We start from the raw sequence: 24,124 nt of genomic DNA on the forward strand, positions 1-24,124 counted from the left end.
CATTTGCTCATGAAATTGAAAAGTGTTTTGGTGCATGTCTGAATTCTAGCAATCTGAAGTTGAGGCAGGAGGATTGAGAGTTCCATGCTAGCCTGGGGGTATATAGAAACTCAAATAGGGAGAGAAATAGTACTTGAAAATGATTTTCTCTTTATTTGGTAATGGAAAGACTTTACATTAAACTTTTTCTAGGTGGATGAGTGTGTGTACTTCATCTGTGAAATATAACTTGTAGTTGATAACATTGCATTAATCATTAACAGTCCTTTTTTTTTTTTTTTAAATCAGCTTAGCCAAGCTCCAGTGGCTCATGCTTAATCCTAGCTACTCAGGAGGCTGAGATACGATCTTGGTTCAAAGCCAGACTGGATAGGAAACTGAGACACTTATCCCCAGTTAACCACTAGAAAACCAGTAGTGGTACTGTGGCTCTAGAGTGCTAGTCTTGAGAGAAAAAGCCTCAGGAACAGTGGTAGCCTCTGAATTCAAGACCCATGACTGACAACCTCCCCAACCCTCCCATTCCAGCCCCCCACCCCCAAATAGTCTGTTTACTAATTATTTAATTGTGCTCAGTTGTAGGCCAAGTTCATCCGGACTCCTGTTTTACATGTTTTGAATGGTTGCCAAAAAAAAATCAAAATATGTCAATAGTTAGATGTTCTGTGAAAATCAAAATTTCATATAATGTTAAGACTTAGAAATTATTAGTAGGTTTGTGGATCAAATGGTAGAGTATGTAGCCCTGAGTTAAAACCTTGTTACTGCTGCCCTGCCTCCATTTATTAGAACATAGTCATGCTCATTTATTTTCATTTTATTTGTGTAGTATTTATATTACTGTTTCATGGTTTTGTATTATAACTGAAGAATTATAACAGGAATTGTATGGTCTACATGTTTTCTAACTTGTCAGAATACAGGGAAGCTTTCAGTAGTTCTTGTATTTAAACAGTAAATGGTATAGATGAGTATGCCTTTTTCAGTTCCAACAAATCTTTATTAGTAACATGGAACATTTTGCAAGTCCTAAAAGATTTGGTGCCATAATAGTTAATGAAAATTTTGACATATGTATATTTAACCGTCATGTTTGTAAATGTTGGCCAGCAACTCCCTAGCATCTAAGGACAAACAGTTGTTGTAGTTATAGTAACCGTGTATTTAAATTTATGACTGACAAAACTGGTGTAGTAAAACATGTTCTGACACACAACTTGATGAATAAAATACAAATAGTTGCTTTTATGACAACTCGTATAAAATGTAATTACATGGAATTAATATACTGTAATGTAAGAGACTCATTAGGTGTCACACAGAGGGCAAGAGATTTTATTTTACTAAAGGAAACAATTCCATTACTGAGCCATACACTAGTAGCAGTTGAAAAGTGTACATTGCCAATCTCAGTCAGAAATTGAATGCAGAAAGAAGAAAATGCTCAAGTTTTGTGATAGTGTTGATCCATGTGCTTTTGTAAACATCAGTGGGTACTTCAGAGCAAATCTTAAAAAAAAAAAAAAATACTGTGCTGTTCAGCTCAGAACCTGTTTAGAAACTAACCACTGGTATAACAGATTTCTTAATTCTTTTTTTGCTGTAGGTAAACAAGGGAGTATAGTAACAAAGACTTGGTTTTTTATAGTCTCATTGTTCATGTGATAGAGTATTTGCCTAGCAAGTGCATGGAGCCCTGGTAACACCAAAAAAAAAAAAATGAATGAATGATTGAAAGAAAGAGCGAGAGAACTTGAGGGGGAAGGAGGGAAGGAAGTCAGTCTCATGTTTTAGTAAGATATATCACTGTAGTGGTAATCATCTTTAAAATGTATTCTAAGCTGGGTGTTGGTATCTCAGCCTGGAATTCTAGCTACTCAAGAGGCTGAGATCTGAGGATCAGGGCTTGAAGTCAACCCAGGAGGAAAAGTCCCTGAGACTCTTATCTCCAATTAACCACCAAAAAAAAAAAAAAAAAAAAACTATACTTGGAGCTGTGGCTCAAGTGGCAGAGCACTAACTCTGAGCAAAAAATGCTTAGACAGCACTCAGACCCTGAGTTCAAGCCCCACACTAATGCGCACATGTGTATGCACACACACATACATGCATGCACACACACACTGTTCCACATATTTTTGAACATTTTAATAATATTGCTGTTATTAAATCTAGTTTAGCATACCTGAATTTTTGGATATTTTTCCTTTGAACTTATTAGGAAGTAGGGAATAATTTAAAATTCTGTTAATACCTTGATAAAATGTTTTAAGCACAAACTCTTTTCTTATTAATGTTTATTGTATAAAGGGGAGTTCATTATATTTTTCCACATATGCATATAATGTTCTTTGATCAAATCTTCCCTATTGACTCTTGCATAGAACATGTTTAACATGATTTTAATCTTAACCTCTATCTGCAACATGTTTTATACACATATTTACATAGGAAAAACTGCATTTGGAAATGAATGGATCGTGATTAAGACACATATCAGTAAAACTTCGCTTCCTCCTTCCCTCCTTTGTCAGTATTGGCATTTGAACCTAGCTTCCTGCTTTATTAGGCAGTTCTACTTACACTCCCAGCCAGTTTTGCTTTAGTTACTTTTTAATTAAGATCTTGTGTTTTTTCCACAGAAGTCCTTGGACTGAAATCCTAACTACAGAGGTTACAAGTATGTGCTACTGTCACCAGCTTGTAACTTTTTGCCTGGTCTGGCCACTGGCCATGATCTTTCTGATGTCTGCCTCCCCGTTACAGTAATGAGCTATTGTACTCTGCCTATATTCTTTTTTTTTTTTTTTTTTTTTGGGTCCGGTTGTGGGGCCTGAACTCTGGGTCTGGGCACTATCCCTCAGCTCTTCAGCTCAAGGCTAGCGCTCTACCACTTGAGCCACAGTGCCACTTATGGCTTTTTTCTTTTTGCTTATGTGGTGCTAAGGAATTGAACCCTGGGCCTCATGCATGCAAGGCAAGCACTCTACCACTGAGCCACCTTCCTAGCCCCTATATTCTTTTTTTCTTAGGGAAATTTATATAACTAGTTAGGTTTATGCAGAGGGAAAGCTTTCATCTAATGTACTTCAATTCTTTGCTTTTGACTTGTTTAGTCCTTATCTTAAACCTTGTACATATCATAAGAGATTTTGAAGGCCAGTGCTAGTGAACAATCTATTATTCATTCCTTGGAAAGCAAAGATAGACAAGATACCTCTGGAATCACAGAACGAGATACAAATATCAGAACTTTTAGATTTCCTAGTTAGATTTCTAGTCATAATGTGTCAAATTTAGCCCAGTGTTTGCCCACTAAATAATCATGTTACCTATCTGATGTCACTGCATTAAATTTGTGAAACTCATTTTAAAATAGAGCAAACATCTTTGCAAAAGGAGGAGCAACAAGCTAATGAAAAATGAATAGTTCAAAATTTTATGATACTGCTTTAAACTTTGTTTACATTTTCTTATGTTTTTCCCTACCCCATGTTTTGTGGTACTGGAGCTTAAATCCAGGGATGTTGAACAAATATTCTACAAATATTCTACAATTGACCTATAGTCCCAGCCTCCTTTTCTTTTCTTTTTTAATGTTTCTTCCTTTTTTTTTAATTGCCAAGGTGATGTATAGAGGGGTTACACTTACACAAGTAAGGTAATAAGTATATTTCTTGTCAAACTTGTTACCCCTTCCCTCATCTCATTTTTCTCCTACTTTCCCTCCCTAACATCCCCACCAAATTGTACAGATCATTTCTTACATATTGTCATGTGTATGTCACTCTTGCATTGATTGCCCCTTGTCCTTTGTCTCACCATTCTGTTCCCCTTCTCTTCTCTGATTCAAATAAACATATATATAATACCAGGGTACCAAAATCAAATACAGTGATAATAGGGGATATACCATAGGAGGAAGAACATACCAAAAAAAAAAAATCACATAGTACATTAAAAGCAACAACGACAAAGAAAAGCCTCTTCTTTCCATGTCTTGGAGTTCATTTTACTTAGCGTTGTCTTATGTGGTCATATGTACATAGCTATTGAGCTATTCTGTTCATCTGCTAAGATTTATCCTAGACATATCCTAATAATTGCAAATAAGGGAAAGCATGGGACCTATGTTTCTTTGGGTCTGGCTTACTTCACTTAATATAATTTTTTTCCAAGTCTTTCCATTTCCTTACAAATGGGGCAATGTCATTCTTTCTGATGAAAGCATAGAATTCCTACACACGCACAGATGCACACACATGCGTGCATACACCCACATTTTCTTGATTCATTAATCTACTGAGGGGCATCTGGGTTGTTCTATATCTTAGCTATCGTGAATAGTGCTTCAATAAACACAGTTGTGCTGGTAGCTTTAGTATGGCCTTGTTTGTGATCATTTGGGTAAGTGCCCAGAATTGGGATTGCTGGGTCACAGGGGAGCACTGTTTAGTCTTTTGAGGAACCTTCATACTGCTTTCCAGAGTGGTTGAACAATTTTATAGTCCTGCCAACAGTGCGGTAGGGTTCCCTTTTGGCCACATCCCCTCCAGCATCTGATTATTAGGTTTCTCGATTATAGCCTTCTAACTGAGATGAGTTGGAATCTCAATGTTGTTTTGATTTGCATTTCTTTTATGGCCACAGAAGTTGAGCAGTTCTTCATGTGTCTCTTGGCCATTCTTACTTTCTCTTCATTGAAGTCTTTAGCTCACTTATTAACGGAGCAGTTGTTGATTTGAGGATTTGTTTGGGGGGGGATTTAATTTTTTGAGTTCTAAGTTTATTTTAGATATGAGACTCTTGTCTGTTGTATGGCTAGTGTGAAGATCTTCACCCAGTCCATGGACTTTCTGCAATTTAATGCAATCCCATTTGTCCAACCTTTCTTTGATTTGTTGTGTTTCTGAGTCTTCATTAAGAAAATTTCAGCCTGTGCCAAGGAGACCTAGGGTTTCTCCTATTCCTTCCTGTACAATGTTTTCAGGGTGTCTGTTTTGACTCCGAGGTCTTTAATCCATTCGGAGTTGATCTGGTGCAGGGTGATATATAAGGATCTAGCTTTAGTTTTCTACAGGTGTTTAACCAATTTTGCTAGCATCATTTACTGAAGAGTAAGCCTCCTTTTCAATTTTTCTTTTTTTACAGTAGTTCCTAACAAGGCAAATGTTGTTAAATGAAACCTTCCTATTGACTAATTGAACAGAATATATTTGTGGAGAAAGGGAGTTCCTTCCCTATCAGAGTAACTTGCTTTCAGGTACTTAAACAATTTTATGTTACAGGTAGCTACCTAAAATTCCTATCTAAATTTTCTTAAGAACTGTACAAATTGTGTTTACTCTTATACAAGTTCAAGGCATAGCAGAAATCCTTGCATGTTTTGTAAAAGAAAATGCCTGAGTATTCATAGCTAGAAAGTGAGTATTCATAGCTGGTTTTTTTGTGTGTGAAAATACTGTACAGAGGGGTTAAAATTACATGGGCAAGATAATGAGTACATTTCTTATCAAGCATTGTAGCCTCCTCCTTTGTTTCCCCTTCCCATCCCATCCCCCCTCCCTCACAACCCTTCCCCCCCAAAGTTGTAAAGTTCGTTTTCGAGGTAACTACTTGTATGTCTCATTGTTGCAATGGGTCTACTGTATCCCTAAACGATTTGTTTTTTCCCTTCCCCTCCACAAATTATAACAACATCAAATATAGTGAAAACAGGGGTTATACCGTGGGGGAGGGACATATAAAGCAACAAAGAAATAATCTTATAAATGTGTTAGAAACAATCACATGAAAGAAAAAAAACATTTGAATACATATCTTAGGGTTCATTTCCCTAACTTCAACTTATCTGACCATTTCTGCTTGTCTGAGACATATACTAGTTATTGCAAATAAGGGAAACCATGGGATCTATGTTTCTTTGGGCCTGGCTTACTTCACTTAATATAATTTTTTACAAGTCTTTCCATTTCCTAACAAATGGGGCAATGTCATTCTTTCTAATGGAGGCATAGAATTCCATTGTGTATATATACCACATTTGCTTGATCCATTCTTCTACTGAGGGGCATCTGGGTTGGTTCCCTATCTTCCATAGCTAAGTTTTAATTTCAAATTTTTAATTCATCTTCATAAATATGTGATTTTTTAGCAGCTTCACAGAACTGTTCATGTAAGTACATAGAAACCATCTTTGCCTCTTTTTCATGATCTTGCTCATTTTTTTGAGCTTTTTAAAAAAGAGCATGTGAAGCTAGGCACTGGTGGCTCATGCCACCTGTAATCCTAGCTATCCAGGAGGCTGAGATCAGAGGATCACAGTTGAAAGCCAGCCTGGTCAGGAAAGTCCATGAGACTCTTATCTCCAATAAACCACTAGAAACCCGGAAGTGGCGCTGTGGCTCAAGTGGTAGAGCACTCACCTTGAGCTGAAGAGCGCGGGGACAGCGCCCAAGCCCAGAGTTCAAGCCCCACGACCAACCAAAAAAAAAAGAAAAGAATTTTTTTAAAATAGAGAATGGGAAGAGAAAAAGTTCATCATGGTCATATTTGTCATAAACTAGGCAGTTGGTAAAGATAATTAGTGGGCTTTGATGAACAGTAATTCTGTTTTTATATCAGAGACAAGTCAGGAATTGGATTTTTCAAAAAAACTATTACTTGCTTTAGTAAAATTTAGTAAAACCTATACTAAGATAGCAGAAGTCAATGACTATTTATAGAAGAAAGAAATGACATACAGAAATGTGAACTTATATAAAATCATACTAGTAAATTGATAGTGTTTGTTGGTTTTTGGGTTGTTTGGTTTGGTTTTTGTTGTTTTTTTGAGGGGGTGAGGGGTGGGGGACAACTTTGGCCCTGAACTTGGGATGTTCCCATTTTGGCCTCTAGTACTGTTGCAGAAGTGTGCTATCACAAAGGAATTTTATTGTCAATTTTTACTAATATGCTTTTTTATTAGAAAATTAATGGTTCATTTCCTGGAATGTATTTATAATTTGTCTAATTTTCTTGGAAACAACTCATTTTTTAACTAGTTGATTAGGTACAAATTGTGAAATTTCGACATAGCCAATAGTTTCATTGATTATATCTGTGTGTATAAAATATTGGCATTGCTGCTATTGCAGTTTATTACAGAGCTTATTTCCTATGAATATAATGGGTATGTATGCAAATTAAGATGGATTATTTTTAAAGAATTTTGGGCTGGGAAGGTGGCTCAATGGTAGAGTTTTTGCCTTGCATGCATGAGGCACCACATAAGCAAAAAGAAAAAAGCCGGAAGTGGCTAGCCTTGAGCTGAAGAGCTGAGGGACAGCACCCAGGCCCAGAGTTCAGGCCCCACAACCGGACCCCCCCCCCAAAAAAAAAAAAAAGAATTTATAGCTGTTAGCAATACTATTCCTTAGAAAATATCTTCTGTATTCTGTTTTTCATGGACTTGGCTAGAATGCAACAAGAGGATTAGAGTCTATTGAATAAATTTTGGATTATATTTTCTATTCCTAAAAATGCTAAGAGTGCAGTACATTTTGGTTTTGTTGCTTAGTGTTGAACCCAAGGCCTAACACTGAACTATATCCCTAAACCCCTATTAAATGAAACGTAGAGAAAAGGGATTGCTAGAAAGCTGTTTAACAAAAAGATTTGTTGATGGGCAGTTTTCTTCAAAAGGGTAGATTTACTTCCTGTTTGATACTTTTGTACTTCTTTCTTCTTTAATAAAACATTTGTTGTATATTTTCTAAGAGACGTAGATACTAATTTTAAAGGCTTTTGTCAGAAAAAAAATATTTACTACAGTATTTGACACAGAACTTAGTGTCTTAAAACTATGATAGATGAGAAAAGGCATCTTTATTTTGATATACTGTATACCCTAAAAGTTTGACTTTTTTTGGATTTTCAATTTTTTTTAATTTTATTTTATTGTAAAGATGGTGTACAGAGGGGTTACAGTTATATGAGTAAGACAATGAGTACATTTCTTGTCCAGCATTGTTATTGTTATTACAAGTCTTTATACTTTTCAACAACCTTTTGTATTAACCAGATTGCTAGATTTGTTTTTACTTACCAGATAAAGTTGCCTTGATTTACCTCTTCTCTGTTCAGGTTTTCATGATGTATTAGTCCACTTTTAGCAAATTGACAGTGTTGGTTTGTTCTTCTTGCCAGTCAGTAAGCTATGCTTCCTGAACCTTATCTCAAATGGAAGAGCACCAGAGGTATAATAAGAAAGAGTTCAGAGTGTGAAAGGGTTCAGCTAGAGACTACAGATTGTTTCTGTGCCTAGATCCACCTTATAAAATATAATGCTATTAATGTTTGTGTGTGCTCATATACATAATATAATGAATTCATGTCTTTATGTTATGCTCTTGCTCAACTATTTTGCTCACATTTGCATTCTACTATTTGAGCAAAACTCCCTGTCTGGCATTTTACTAGTTAATTGGTGATGGGGCTTTGCAGCTTTTTCTGCCCAGGCTGGCTCTGAACTTTGATCTCCTAAGCCTGAGTCTTCCTATGTAGCTCCTGTATTACAGGTGTTTGCCACCAGTGCACGGCTTTGGTAATGTAAATTTAACTGGCTTGAAAAAAACAGTTCTAGCAGTAAAACTATAGATGAATTGTGTAGAACTTAACTTGATGACATTCAAGTGAGGATAATGAATAAAGCATTTATGTGTGTGTGGAGAGAGAGATAACATATAAATGTAGTCAATAAAATACTGGATATTCTTTGCCCTTATCCTTGGATAACCTGATAGTGTTTGATTTGTATATTGTTTTGAATCACACACAAAAATCTTTTAAATTTTGCCCATAGTAACTTATTGTCAAAGATCAGATTTCACTGCATATTTATTACTTACGCTATGCTGTTATGCAGCTACTAAATGAAGTGTAACTTTTGAATATGTGCTTTTTACATCAAGGAATTTTCATGAAGTATTTAGAAAATATGAGGAAAATCAGAAATATTAATGTTAGGAAAGTGTAATGTGGACCTTTTCTTTCAATCTATAATTCTAGGACGACATAGACAGCCTAAACCCAGTTCTCAGGGACAACCCGCAACTTCATGAGGAAGTGAAAGTCTGGGTAAAGGAACAAAAAGTTCAGGAGATTTTTATGCAAGGTAACTATTTTGAAGTTATGCATTCCTTTTTCTTTTTAAGTAGGCAATATTTGTTGTATTTTTCTTTGGTTGTTCAATTATATGTGATACGAATAGAAAACCCAACTTAATAATTACCAAAAAATAATTGGTAGTTTGGAAAATAATCAAAGCTTATATCTGTACCACCTTATTAACTATTTGAGCTAAACATATGATATGAATTGAAATTATCTATCCAGTGTTTTGTGAATACAAAAATTTACATTTAGGTGAGTCCTTCCTGGAAAAGGAAGCATTGGTTAGTATTGGATTGCTCAAAGCCATAATTAATTTCCTTTGAGGAATGCTGCTTGTATCTGATGAAATAGCCTATTTCAGCATACTTCTTTAGTAACTACCACCAAACTTGTCCAGATTTTTTTATGAAGTTACAGGTTTGTATACCACATGTGACTTTCAGACTATTGATCATTTCCTAAAGGTGGTGGTTGATGTTGTTTCGTTGTTTTTTGCAGATGTTTTTGTTTATACTGGCCTCAAACTTCTGCCTCTTCCTCCTTTGGAGTGCTGTAATCCAGCCTTAAACCCCCAAATACCAGTAAAGTCATATATTGCAGGTGCAAGGCCTTATGTGAAATTTAATGGAAACTAAGACACAGTGCTGTTAATAGTTGACATGTTGAATATTAGTAATACAGTTTTGTTGCTAAATTCTTGTGTTTTTTTCTCAGTATTTATTATCTATACTATCAGGTATGGGGAATAATCTCAATTGTAATGTGATTTACTTTATATGGCTATGTGCAATTGTAAATCATCTAGATAATACTTAGCACAAATATTCTATAAGTTTTACTTTGAAGAAATGAAAATGTGTACAAAAGTAAACTGTTTTAAATATCTACCATCTACTCCCAACAGCTATCATAATTTAGCTGTTCTGCTCTTTTATTTTATTTTATTTTTTTTACTTGCTCAGCAAGGCTCTGGGCCCTGAGTTTAATAACTATCTCAAACAAACAACAAAAACAAGCTTGTTTATATCATAGATTGTCCAACAAGAAAAAGAGAGCAAGTACTTTTTCTTACAAAGATAAGCATGATGATTCATAATATTTGTATTGTTTCAGATTGTAGCATCTATGACATTTGTTTTCATTCCTTATACATTTGACAGTTTTTTGTTTTTTTATTAATTTTTTATTGTAAAGATACTATACAGAGGGTTACAGTTTACATGAGTAAGGTAATGAGTACACTTCCTATTGAGCATTGTTACCCCCTCCATTGTTTTCCCCCTACCATCCCTTCCCTCCCTACCTTCCCTGAGGTTCTTTTTTTTTTAATTGTGATTAAGTGATTACATAATTTCCCAAATTTCACAGTATTGTGGAATAATGTGCTCATTTAAAGTCACAAGTTCATTCTAATGTTCTGCTCTTTTAGCATCTCCTCTTGCTTCTACCAAACTAAGATACTACTTTATTTTACCAGTTTTTTAAAACAAAGCTTCCATAATGCAATTGTGCTAAAAAAAAATTACTATCAAATAGCTGAAAGTCATGTTCAAATGGCCTTTTTAAAATTTCTTAAGTGACTTTAACAATTATTTTTTTAATCAGAAAAAGTGAAAGTGTCCATATAGTGTCATTCTATATTGTGTCCCTACTCCACATTCCCTTATTCCCTTTCCTTGCAATATATTAGTGGAACAAAATCCAGTTACTTTTTATTTGTTTGTTTGTTGTTTATTTTATATCGGTCATGGGGCTTGAGAACTCTGGACTCTGTCCCTCAGCTCTTCAGCTCAAGGCTAGCACTTGAGCCACAGTGCCATTTCTGGCTTTTTCTGCTTATGTGGTGCTGAGGAATGGAACCTCATGCATGCAAGGCAAGCACTCTACTACTGAGCCATCTTCCCAACCCAAGTTACTATTTTAAGAAAGACTTTTAATTTCTTTCTATCTGTAGAGAAGAAAGGATTAAGGTATTAATAATCCCTATCTATCTTAGACAAAATTGAGCTGGACTTCAGATTGTATTTAATGTTGAGAATAAGCCAAATATACAGTTTTTTTTTTTTAAAAAAAAAAACCTGGTAGTATGTGGTGTCATTTTGTAAGTACTTCTAGATTGTTTAGAAAAGTAATGTTGATCCTTACTCTTCTTAAGTTAGAAAAGAATAGAATTTAAATATTAGATTATAGTTAGTAATAGTGTAAAAGTATAGCCAGTCAAAGCCAGCCACTGGTGGTGGTTCACTCCAATAATCCTAGCTACTCATAAGATACTTTTCCTTCTTTTCTTTTCATTTTTTGGTGGTGGGGGGTGGAGGATAAATTACATACATAGACAAATACTACCACTGAGGTATATGCCCAATCCTCATAGAATATTTTCTACAGGTGAGTTGTGTTTTAGACTGGTATGGACAAAGGCAATTTGTTTTCAAACCAGTAAGTGTCAAACCTTTCATTGGTTTTTGAGTTTGTTATACCTAGAACAAGGAACATCAGCTTAGGGGTCAGACAGTTAACATCTATCCCAGATCGTTGACTTTAAAAAACTCACTTAACCCACTAATCTCAATTTCTTGATTTATTTTTAATGAGAAGGGTGACAATAAGATGGTGGGAGGACTAATTAGGCACATGGAAATTTTGAAGGCTGTTTGTATAACTATTATTAAAAATGTTACACAGTTTTGCCCCCTCAAAGATCTTGTTAAATTTTGACATTTTGTATTTGCCTGTGAATTAAAAAAATATTTATCTGCATTCTTCATTTCTGTGCCGTGACTTTTGTTTTAATAGGCATATTTGGATATAGAGATAACGTAACCCTTACTTTCTAAAGGAAATCTATGTTCTTTAAAAACATGAATTTAATCCAAATGTATTTCATCCTAAAAAACCCACATCTTTAGTACTATTATAAATTACTTTGTGCTCTTTTATGTTTTAAGAAGTCTGTCTATCCTTCCTTCTCTGTCCTTCCTCCCTTCTCCTTTCTTCACTTCCCCTCCCTCCTTCTCTGTCTTTCCTCCCTTCTTCCTTCTTTCCTTTCTCCCCTCCCTCTCTTCCGTTCTCTCCTTTCTTTCCTCCTTCCCTCTCTTCCTTCCTCCCTTGTGAATGGAATCTTGGTTTATAGCCTACATTATCCTTGAAAGTGGAGAGAGACCATCCTGTTTCAGCTTTCTGAGTGACTTAGCAGCTTTTCCTAGTAGTTATAGAAAAATCAGAATTTGTCTGGTAATATTCTGACAACTAAAAGACTCAAGACATTGCAAGTTATTTTTCCATTTTTGCCATACAGTCATCTATAGAAACTTCGATATTTTGTTGTTTCCTCTTACTCATGATTCCATTCTTTTTAACATTTTGTTTCCATTGAATTAGGAAGTATTCCTAGTTGAATACATAATGATAGCTCTAGAATAATTGGTTCTGAAGATAGTTACTTGTTTTCTAAACCATGTTTTTTGAAAACAGAGTTTTAGTTTTATTATTCATTTTTCACTTAGCTTTATTTTTGTCCTAAGCAGTAACTTCTAAGAGAAAATATCTCCGTTAAAGATGTCTCTATTTTTTGTGTTTTTAAAAGGTCCTTATTCTTTAAATGGATACAGAGTGAGAGTATATAGACAAGACTCTGCCACCCAGTGGTTTACTGGCATAATTACTCATCATGATCTCTTCACTCGCACCATGATCGTTATGAATGATCAGGTAAATAGTTTGGCTATTTTTGTCTTTGGAGACCAAAGCCAAGGCTTTGAGCATGTTAACCCTACTTTAGATACGCTAAATGCATGTTCCATTACTGACCAATCCATATCTACTAGTCTACCCCCTAAAATAGTATTGTTTACAGTGTACATTGCTAACCCAAAAACTTTTAAGAGCATTTGCAGTTTGATAGTACATTTCATCTCTAGGATTTTTAATTATATGAGCCTAACAAGTTGATCATGTCTGATATTAAATGGGAAGTGGTTTCAGGTAAAAGGGTATTGGTATTGGTAAAATCAGATTTATTTCAATAGTGATCAAATCAGTCCCTGAAATGAAGGCATAAAATGCTTAATTTAATTAGTCTTTTTTTTTCAATCCTTAGGTTAGCTAGAACTTCTCAAAGTTAGCTTTTGCTCTACAATGATGAAAATATTTCCTAAATGGTCTTTTTTCACTAATGAAACTAAACAGACATCTAGTCCCACATGTAATTTTATTGTTATGCTCAGATTTTATGGCAAATGCAAAAGAAGGTTAGAAGAGTAATTTTATTTTGATGATTTAAATTAATTATGTAGCCTGATTGGTAGTAAAATTAGGCATCCCAAACTGATACATGTATTTCTACTAAGTAAACAAAATGTACCAAATTTCATATTAGCACAATGGATTCAATTTTTATTTTTGTTTATATCTTGGATTAGGTACTAGAGCCACAGAATGTCGATCCTTCTATGGTTCAAATGACCTTTCTAGATGATGTTGTTCATTCCTTGTTAAAAGGTGAAAATATTGGCATTACATCACGACGCAGGTCTCGTGCCAATCAAAATATCAACACTGTTCATGTATGTATATCTTTGGTAATGAATTTTCAAAAAATATTTTAGTCTTTTTAAAGTTATATTTAAATAATCATTGTTGATTATTTTTAGGGTCATTATACACGTGCTCAAGCAAATAGTCCCAGACCAGCAATGAACTCCCAAGCTGCTGTACCAAAACAGAATACACACCAGCAACAAAGAAACATCCGCCCAAGTAAGAGGAAGGGCTCAGATAGCAGTATACCAGATGAAGAGAAGATGAAAGAGGACAAATGTGATTATATATCACGAGGAGGTAGTATCTACTTTTTTTTTAAGAAAATGAAAACAAAACTATCCTTAAAAATGTGCTTATTTTGTATTAGATTGGAAAAATAAGTGTTTTCTTATTTTAATCTTATAGAAACCCCTAAAAATAAAAAGATGAATAAAAGAAGGAAGCCTGAAGAGGAGGAAAAGAAATTAAATATGAAAAGGTTGCGGACTGACAATGTTTCAGACTTTTCTGAGAGCAGTGACTCAGAAAGTTCAAATAAGAAAATAATTGATAACTCCTCTGAGCAAAAGCCAGAGAATGAGTTGAAAAATAAAAATGCTTCTAAGATAAATGGAGAAGAAGGGAAATCCCAGAAAAATGAGAAGGCAGTAGAGGAGACACTTGATATCCGGCCCCCCTGGGATCAAATGCAGGAAGACAAACATGATGGAGAGAAGCGGAAATCTGTGGATACTCATCTTCAAGAAAAAATGAGTGTGCGTTCATCAGAGCAGGCCACACTTTGTGATCATAATTCTAATGATTTGGGTCTTAAAGAATGCAATATGGAAAATACACATACAGTGGATTTATTACCAAAGGAGAAGTTTGTAGCCAGACCACCCACACCAAAATGTGTTATTGATATTACAAATGATGCTAATTCAGAAAGGGTGGCTCAGGAAAACACAAGTACCTTTGGCCTCCAGACAGCTGACAACATGGATCCTTGTGCTAGTGATTCAAAACATGCAATTTCAAATGTAAAATACTTAGAAACAGCCAAACAAGATTCTGAGCAGATCTGGGTTAGTGATGTAGTCAAAGTGGATTTAACCCAGTCAGGTGTTACAAATGCTTCTTCAGGAAATGATCGCCTAGATATGGAAAAAGACAAAAATAAGTATGTCTCTTACATGTCTTCTTTAAGTACAGCTGCTATCACAGAAGATAAACCACATAAGCGAAGTCCCCCCCCAGAGACCACTAAATCTAAACTAAATACTTCAGTAGATGGTCACAAGACAAGACCCAATTCCTCACCTGAAGTTGTAAAATCCAAAATTCCACATTCTCCTGATTCTTTAAAGTCTAAAACCATTTACACAAACAGTCAAGCTACTGGTGAAAGACGACTAGCAAACAAGATAGAAAATGAGTTATCAAGATGCAGTTTTCATCCAGTTCCTCCTCGAGGCAATGCTTTGGAATCTACCAAGAGCCCTCTGATCATTGATAAAAATGAACATTTCACAGTTTATAGAGATCCTGCTCTTATTGGGTCAGAAACAGGAGCTAATCACATTTCACCTTTTTTAAGCCAGCATCCTTTTTCTCTTCATTCCTCATCTCATAGAACCTGTTTAAATCCTGGTACGCATCATCCTGCCTTAACTCCTGCACCCCACTTACTAGCAGGATCATCTAGTCAAACTCCAATACCTACCATTAACACTCACCCTCTGACTAGTGGTCCACACCATTCTATTCATCACCCTCATTTACTTCCCACTGTGTTACCTGGAGTGCCTGCTGCCTCCTTACTTGGTGGCCACCCTCGCCTAGAAAGTGCTCATGCCAGCAGCTTGAGTCACTTAGCGCTAGCACACCAGCAACAACAACAGTTGTTACAGCACCAGTCACCTCATCTTCTTGGACAAGCCCATCCTTCTGCTACTTATAATCAGCTTGGACTTTATCCAATTATTTGGCAGTATCCAAATGGAACACATGCATACTCAGGACTTGGTCTGCCTTCTTCTAAGTGGGTTCACCCAGAAAATGCAGTTAATGCAGAAGCTTCATTAAGGAGGGTAAGTGATGTTGTATTGTGCCATATATTGATACTTTTAATTACCATGGATAAATGTTTTCTAATAATACTGTTTTTCCACATGTGTAATAGACATTCTCTGAAAAACCTATTTATAAAATTCAAGAAGTATAAGTTACCTGGGCCAAGTAACTCACATCTGTAAATGTCAGCTACTTAGGAAGCAATTATTTGGAAGAATCACAGCTTATGGACAGCTCAGTCAAAAGGTTAACAGTGTTCCATTTCAAGGTCTGCAAGAATCATAGGCTGCAAGAATCTTAATTCCGGGCTGGCCTTTTCAAAGGAAGATGAAATAAAAGCAAAAAAGAACTAAGGGCATAGCTCAGTCGTAGACTGCTAAGTTGTAAGCCTGCTAAGGATAAGACACTGAGTTTAAAACCCTGATATTAGTTCAGGAGTGTGGCTCACACATGCAATCCTACTACTGAGGAGGCTGAGACCTAAGTATCTCAAATAGTAGATCACCAACACCAGCCTTACTCAAGGTCATATCTTCAGTACAAATGTTGGGAGTGATTTTTTTTTATTTTAATTTTATTGTCAAGTTGATGTACAGAGGAGTTACAGTTACATAAAATAGTGAGTACATTCCTTGTCTAACTTGTTACTCCGTCATTTTTCTCCCTCTTTCTCTCCCTTCAATCACCCCCACCCCAAATGTACAGACCCATTTCTAACATACTGTCTTGTGAGTATCACTGTTGAATTGGTTCCCCCTTTGTCCTTTTTCTCACCATTTTGTTGTTCCCTTCCGTAATTCAGATAAACATATATACAATATCCAGGGTACCAAAATGGGAGCGAAAACTTATGAAACATGTTTGTCTTCTTGTTTACTATGTAAAGAATATTGTTTATGAAAAGCATTGGTAAATGCCAGTAAGGATAGTGATCATCATGCCAGAAGTTTGTCAATGTCGCTATGATATTTTGGGCAACAGTAATGGAGTGATAAATGTTATAAACCGAGGCTATAAGTTCCAAGTTGTGATATGAAGGGCCACCTTGTAGTTGGTAGTGCAGGATAGAGTTCTGATCATTTTGATGATGCTTTTTATGATTTGTTCCCACTTCTAATATCAGCTCCTCTTAGCTCCACCTTTATAATGCTTTGTCCTTCTAAAATGTGGCTAACAGTGATCTGCAACAGCATTGGTACAGTTTTGTGCTTCCATTAATCACATGCTTCCTATTTCCCACTGTTTTTGTTGTATTTGTTTGTTTGTTTTTAGTACTAGAGTCTGAACCTATGGGTATTAAGCAGGTGATCTACAACAGATCCATGACTCTGATTCTTTCTTTTTTGTTTGAGGCATGGTCATGTTAGATAGTCCAAGTTGGCCTAGAATCCCTGTGAAACCACACTGACCTCAAACTTCTGATCTTGCCTCATCCTCCCAAGTGCTGAGATACAGACATATATCCTCAAGGCCTGACTTACTGGGTTGAGATTAGGTGGTACTTTTTGCCTTTGCATTGGCTGGCCTTTAATGATGATCCTCTCCATTTCACTTCCCAAATAGTTGGTATTACAAGCATGTACCACCTCTTTAGGTTCCATTTACCTGGTTGTTTTTATTGTTGTGGTGGTTTTTTTTTTTTTTTTTTTTGGTGTCAGTGGTGGTATGTGCTTACTCTGCTGTTTTGTTTTTGTTTTTGTTTTTTTTTTATCATTTGAGCCCTACCTCCAGCACGTCTGTTACTAATTTTGATGGTGCCATTGATATTGTGATAGTAAAATCATCCTAGAATATGAATATTATATAGTCTTTTAGGTCAAGGAAAGATCACTGATCACATTCTCTTGTGACCCAAATATGACCAATATACTCAGACTTTGACCCTTCATTCTCATGTGTCATGAATATAGAAAGATAGGCTGAAAGATCACAGAATTGTAAGAGCTGATAAATAACTTGAGTGTTTTTTCATAAGTTCCAAACAATAGTAGATCTGAATACCTGTTAGAGACAACTTAAAAGGAACATTATTAGTGGGATATATGTCTGTCTGGCTTCCATGTTTATAAGAGTATAAAATGTTAGCTGGATGCTGGTGAATCCTTCCTGTAATCCTAGCAACTCAAGAGGCTGAGATTTGAGAATCAAGATTCAAAGCCAGGTTGGGTAGACAAATCAAGACTCTCATCCAGTTAACCAGCAGACAGAACTGGAATTGTAGCTCAAGTGGTACAGTGCCCACCTTGAATGGAAAAATATAAAACTAAAAATAGGTATATAAGCTTTTCATTTATTTAAATAAAATTATAATGTTGAGTACATTGATTATTTTGAGCCAAACTAAGGATTCCTTACTCTTAGTATTTGTGACTAAAATGAGAACAAAACACGGATAGACACTAAATAACAAATAATTTCAAACCGTATTTTTGTAGAGCAAAAACTTTTGCCATTACCATGATTGATAGCAACTTAACAATTTTGTGTCATATGCTTCGATTGTCATTTTGTGTATGATTATGTAGTTTTTCCTCTTATGTGAGATTTATAGCTCTTGCAGCTTTTTTTTGTTTATTCATATTTTGGTGCTGGTACTAGGTTTTGGGTGCGGGGCCTTATGTTCTCTCATGTTACTTTCCTTGCTAATGACTGCCACTCTGCCACTCAAGCCAGACCTTTGGCCTGGCTGTTTGCTGGATAGTTGGAGTCTCAGACTTTTCTGCCTTGGTTGGTGTAGAATCTTGATCCTCCAAGTCTCATCCTGTTTTGTTTCTTTGGAGACTGCTTATTAATAGCTTTTGCATTGTTTCTTGAAAATAAACATTAAAAAATATTGATTAGTGTTCTACATGGTATGGAAAAGTTGATTAATGTTGATTAAATAAATGAATTTTTTTACCAGATTCAGTGAGGGAAAAAAAAATCACAGATTTCATAAATACATTGTCATTAAAATTCTTCTGTGATACCAAATTTAGCTTTTTCTAGTCACTAACTTTTAGACTTCTTTAAAATAGAATTCTCCCAGTCCTTGGTTACATCAACCCACTCCTGTGACTTCAGCAGATGGTATCGGCTTACTTAGTCACATTCCTGTAAGACCTTCCAGTGCAGAGCCTCATCGACCTCTTAAAATTACAGTGCATTCCAGTCCACCATTGACAAAAACTCTAATAGATCACCATAAAGAGTAAGTCCACCAATGCTTCAGACTTATAAATACCCTTGTCTTTCATAATTTTACTTAATTAAATGTGTAGAACTAGACTTTGAAAAGGGTTCTTTTTTATATTTATATACCTTCTAATTTGCTTGATTATATTAGAATATTTTCATGTGAAGGTACATTTTGCTTTCTTAACAGTTAACAGAAGAATAATGCATAAAAACTGTTTTTGTATACATTTTCCAGAAAAGGAGTTGCAGAAATCTTTGTGTTTTCTGTTTATAGAGAACTGGAGAGGAAAGCGTTTATGGAACCATTACGGTCTGTTGCATCTACATCTGCAAAAAGTGACCTGGATCTTAATAGGTCACAAACTGGAAAAGATTGTCACTTGCATAGACATTTTGTGGATCCAGTATTAAATCAGTTACAGAGGCCATCCCATGAAACAGGAGAGAGATTAAACAAATACAAAGAAGAGCATCGTCGAATTCTTCAAGAAAGTATTGATGTTGCTCCCTTTACAACCAAAATCAAGGGGCTTGAGACAGAGAGAGATTATTCCAGAATACCATCATCATCTTCTAGTCCTAAAAGCCATGCCATCAAACAAGATAAAGATGTAGATCGCTCAGTATCAGAGCTTTATAAAATGAAGCACTCTGTGCCTCAGAGTTTGCCCCAAAGTAACTATTTCACTACATTGTCCAACAGTGTGGTGAATGAACCACCAAGATCATACCCATCCAAAGACGTTTCAAATCTTTACACTGAAAAGCAGAGTAATACCCTTGCTGTAGCAGCTAATCCTCAAACTCTGACTTCATTTATATCATCTCTTTCAAAGCCTCCACCTTTGATTAAACACCAGCCAGAAAATGAGAGCTTAGTAGGCAAGATAACAGACCATGTGCCCCATCAGATTACATCTCACTCAGTAACAGCTTTTAGAAATGATTGTAGGAGTCCTACCCACCTGACAGTTTCTTCTACAAATACACTCCGCAGTATGCCTGCTTTACATAGAGCACCAGTGTTTCACCCACCAATTCATCATAGTTTGGAAAGAAAAGAAAGCAGCTACAGTAGTCTTTCTCCTCCAACTTTAACTCCAGTGATGCCAGTTAATGCTGGTGGGAAAGTTCAAGAATCACAGAAGCCTCCAACTCTAATTCCTGAGCCAAAAGACTCTCAGGCAAATTTTAAGAGTTCTGAACAGACTTTTGCAGAAATGTGGAGATCTAATAATAATCTCAAAGAGAAAGTTGAATGGCATGTGGAGAAAGGCACTGGAAAGACACAGGCTGCTGTAGCATCTGTCATTGTACGTCCACCTTCTAGTTCGAAAATTGATAGTACACCATTCCTTCCATTAGCTTCCAAAGATCGGGTTAGTGAAAAATCATCAATAAGGGCAAATAAAGTAGATTGTATCAAACCAGCAGAAACTGGAGAGACTGGAAGAATAATTCTACCAAATGTGAATTTGGACAATGTTCGAGCAAACTCAGAAAAACACTTGGAAGCTGTCTCCCAGGGCAGTATTCCCATTTCAGTCATGTCTGCTCTAAATACAGTATGTAATACCAAAACAGATATATTCACATCTCCTGCCACTACCACCAGTGCTTCCAGCCAGGGTGGTTCAGAACTCACTTCCTCCATATCAAATACCATTTTGGCCTCAACATCTTTAGAATGTACTTCTTCAAAAAGTCAGCCAGTGGGTCAAACACAAGAATGCAGAGTCAGCAGCACCACAGTTCCAGTCACCCTAGACAGTAATAAAATAGGAAGTGCTGTCCAGCCCAACTCTGGCTTCTCAGGCACAACTGATTTTATCCATTTAAAAAAGCACAAAGCGGCATTGGCTGCAGCTCAGTATAAAAATAGTAATGTCAGTGAGACTGAACTTAATCCTGTGAAAAATCAGACAGCTTCAGCTACTCTTCCCTTGGATAGTACTGTAATCTGTAGTACAAATAACAAAGCAAACTCTGTAGGAAATGGGCAGTTGTCCCAGACAAGTCAACCAAACTATCATACTAAACTGAAAAAGGCTTGGCTTACTAGGCATTCAGAAGAAGACAGAAATACTAATAAAATAGAAAGTTCAGGGAATTCTGTATCAGAAATTATTAAGCCATGTTCTGTCAATTTAATAGCCTCTACATCTAATGATATTCAAAATAGTGTAGATAGTAAAATCATAGTTGATAAATATGTAAGGGATGATAAAGCCAATAGGAGAAAAGCTAAAAGGACTTACGAATCTGGCTCTGAAAGTGGAGACACAGATGAAAGTGAAAGCAAGTCAGAACAAAGGACTAAAAGGCAACCTAAGCCAACTTACAAAAAGAAGCAAAATGATTTGCAGAAGAGGAAAGGTGAAGTAGAGGAAGATTTGAAACCCAATGGAATTCTCAGCAGGAGTGCCAAAGAAAAAAGTAAATTGAAGTTACAGAACAATAGTAGTAGTGGTAAGTCAATAACTTCTTTTAGGAAAATTTTCTAGCAGCGAATGTGTTTTTATATTTGTAATAGCATTGAAAGGCCTCTCTAGTCTTTATATATCTCATTTCTATATTTCTATAAGGTTATAGGAGATACAAATTTTTAGAGATTTGCAGAAATACATCTGTTTACCAAACATTCATTGTGGTAATATGTATGAACCAGTGTGAGATTTTTTTTGGAGTGGCTCATAATTGTGAGGGTTTACTGGGGGTTGAATCTAGGACCTTGTGTATGATAAGCAAGGGCAGTATCTCTTGAGCCACACATGCCCCTATCCATTTTTTAAACATTTTGTTTCTAAGATAGGGTCTCATTAACTTTGCCCAGAGCCTCAAATCAGAGACCTTCCTATCTATATCCCAAGTATGATGGAGTTACAAGCATGAACCATTGTGCCCAGCTATTTCAATCTGTGTCTATGTCTGTGTTCTGGGGCTTAAGTTGAGAGCCTGAGCGCTCTGCTGGACCTTTTTTTGCTCCAGGCTGGTGCTCTAACAATTAAACCACAGCTCCATTTCCAGCTTTTTCAAGAAGGTTCTTAATTGTTAAGAATCAAGGCTTTCCTGCCTGGGCTGGCTTTGAACCATCAACAATGCTCAGTTCTGACTTGGCCTCCTGAGTAGGAATACAGGCATGAACCACATGCACATTGCTAATTTGATAATTTCCAAGAGTTGAGTTTTAGTTTGTTTGGTTGGGGCCTCACACTTGGTAGGAAGATGCTCTACCACTTGAGCCATACCTTTTGTTCTTTTTCCTTTAGGTATTTTTAATAGGGTCACATCTTTGTTCAGGGTTGGTCTTAGACTGATTTCCTTATCTGTACCTCATGTGTAGCTTGAATTATAGGTATGTTTCACCACGGCTAGTCTCAAACTGTAGTCCCTTAATCCTTAGATCCTATAACTCTAGCTAGAATTACAGCTGTTTAACATTATGCCTAAACCTTTAAGAATTGCTAAAATGCAGTTTGGATTATCACACTTAAAAATGGATCTCTAATTTTACCTAAAAATTAATTATAATAATTAGTTAGAAAGCCGGGTGCCAGTGACTCACGCCTGCAATCCTAGCTACTCAGGAGGCTGAGATCTGAGGATCATGGTTCAAAGCCAGCCTGGGCAGGAAAGAAAGTCCGTTAGACTCTTATCTCCAATTAACCACCAGAAAACCGCACAAGTGGCAGTATGGCTTAAATGCTACAGCACTAACATTGAGCTGAAGAGCTGAGGGACAGTGCCTAGGCCCAGAGTTCAAGTCCCACCACTGACCCCCCCCCCAAAAAAAATCCTAATTATATTTAGATATATTACTACAAGAGAATTATTTATGAATAATATGAACATAGACTCCAGCTGATGAAATTGTATACGTTTTGCAATTATTTAATAATGTTGCTCAAATTGTCATTAGCAGTGGTTATAAGTTAAATAAAAAGGAGAGGCTTATGTTATGGTCTCTAAGTTGTAGCTCTAGTACTGGTACTTTCAAAAACTTGAGTTCAAGCCCATATACTGGCATGTGCGCAACTTCTATGTAGAAGTCTTACTTTTTAGTTACAGGTATACAGCACATGAATAATTCACGTTTGCCATTATATACATGTGAATATTTAATTCTGTCAACTGGAAAATTTACAAAGATCTGCATTTCTAAGAGCCTCCATGTTCACAGGCCTGGAGGTCAAAGCAAGAGGAGGCCATGTTGTACATTGTTTGGGCTTTAAAAGAAAAAAAAAAGATGGCATTTTTAGCTTATTTACATGAGAATCTGGTTCCTCTGTTTGGTAATACTAGTTAGCAGGTAAACTGAAATATTGCTTATGGACTTTTAAAATTACACTATCACAATTATACAGTTGACTTGAATTTTGTCTCAGTGAGTATCTATAAAACAGTCTTGCTAATGATTTCTTGCTAATTTTGTAGCTGGCATTCCTCGTTCAGTATTAAAAGATTGGCGAAAGGTCAAGAAGCTGAAACAAACTGGAGAATCGTTTTTACAGGATGACTCCTGTTGTGAGATAGGGCCTAACTTACAAAAGTGCCGAGAATGTAGACTCATTCGAACTAAAAAAGGAGAAGAACCAACTCACTCACCAGTATTTTGTAGATTTTACTACTTTAGACGGTAAGTAGAAAATATGAAATTTGATAGAAACACTTTTAATAATACTCAGAGGGTATGGAATTAATATGCTTCTGAAACATTACAAAAAATTAGTAAACTTGTGCTCATTTTTAACTGTAGCTAACAGTGGAGCTGAAGTGTACATATTCATATTGTTAATCATATTCCATAATCTTTCTTTACTGAGTGATTTTATTCTCTGTTAATGAGAAAGTGTTAGTTTTTTTTAATTTGTAAAAAACGATAAAAGCAGTTTATTCTTGGTTTAAGAATTTCATAAACCATTTTAAAACAGTGTAGCATATGCATCTACTTTAGAAATCACAAGTCATCTATAAACCTAGATAAACAACCAAAACAATTAAACGTAAGTCACTGGCATATTGGAAAAGCTGTACTTTTGCCAACATTTATACCTTTAAAATTATGAGTTACAAAGTTCAAGATTTGGTAGTGTTACTTCATGTTTGATTTATAGTAAAACTTAGAAAAAGTTAAATACTAATTTAATATCAGTATTACTAGATACTTTAAACCTAAAAACATAATAGAGTAATGCGA

General features: G+C 35.8%; 1 protein-coding gene across 5 annotated transcripts in view; it reads left to right on the forward strand.

Moving 5' to 3' along the window:
* Positions 1 to 24,124, forward strand: part of Jmjd1c (jumonji domain containing 1C) — a 184,539-nt gene that overhangs the window by 131,318 nt on the left and 29,097 nt on the right. For 4 of the 5 annotated variants that reach the window (XM_070021012.1, XM_070021010.1, XM_070021014.1 and 1 more), the window contains 8 exons: positions 9,049 to 9,154; positions 12,740 to 12,864; positions 13,575 to 13,718; positions 13,806 to 13,992; positions 14,101 to 15,767; positions 18,768 to 18,940; positions 19,202 to 21,396; positions 23,362 to 23,563. In XM_070021012.1, coding sequence (XP_069877113.1) covers positions 9,148 to 9,154; positions 12,740 to 12,864; positions 13,575 to 13,718; positions 13,806 to 13,992; positions 14,101 to 15,767; positions 18,768 to 18,940; positions 19,202 to 21,396; positions 23,362 to 23,563 — 4,700 coding nt within the window. In that variant the 5' untranslated portion in view covers positions 9,049 to 9,147. The remainder of the gene's footprint in view (positions 1 to 9,048; positions 9,155 to 12,739; positions 12,865 to 13,574; positions 13,719 to 13,805; positions 13,993 to 14,100; positions 15,768 to 18,767; positions 18,941 to 19,201; positions 21,397 to 23,361; positions 23,564 to 24,124) is intronic. The other variant, XM_070021013.1, reaches the window with a different exon arrangement.

This window comes from Dipodomys merriami, unplaced genomic scaffold, assembly GCF_024711535.1.
Source record: "Dipodomys merriami isolate MVZ:Mamm:240054 unplaced genomic scaffold, mDipMer1.0.p SCAF_14, whole genome shotgun sequence".
In the NCBI taxonomy this organism is placed as follows: domain Eukaryota; kingdom Metazoa; phylum Chordata; class Mammalia; order Rodentia; family Heteromyidae; genus Dipodomys; species Dipodomys merriami.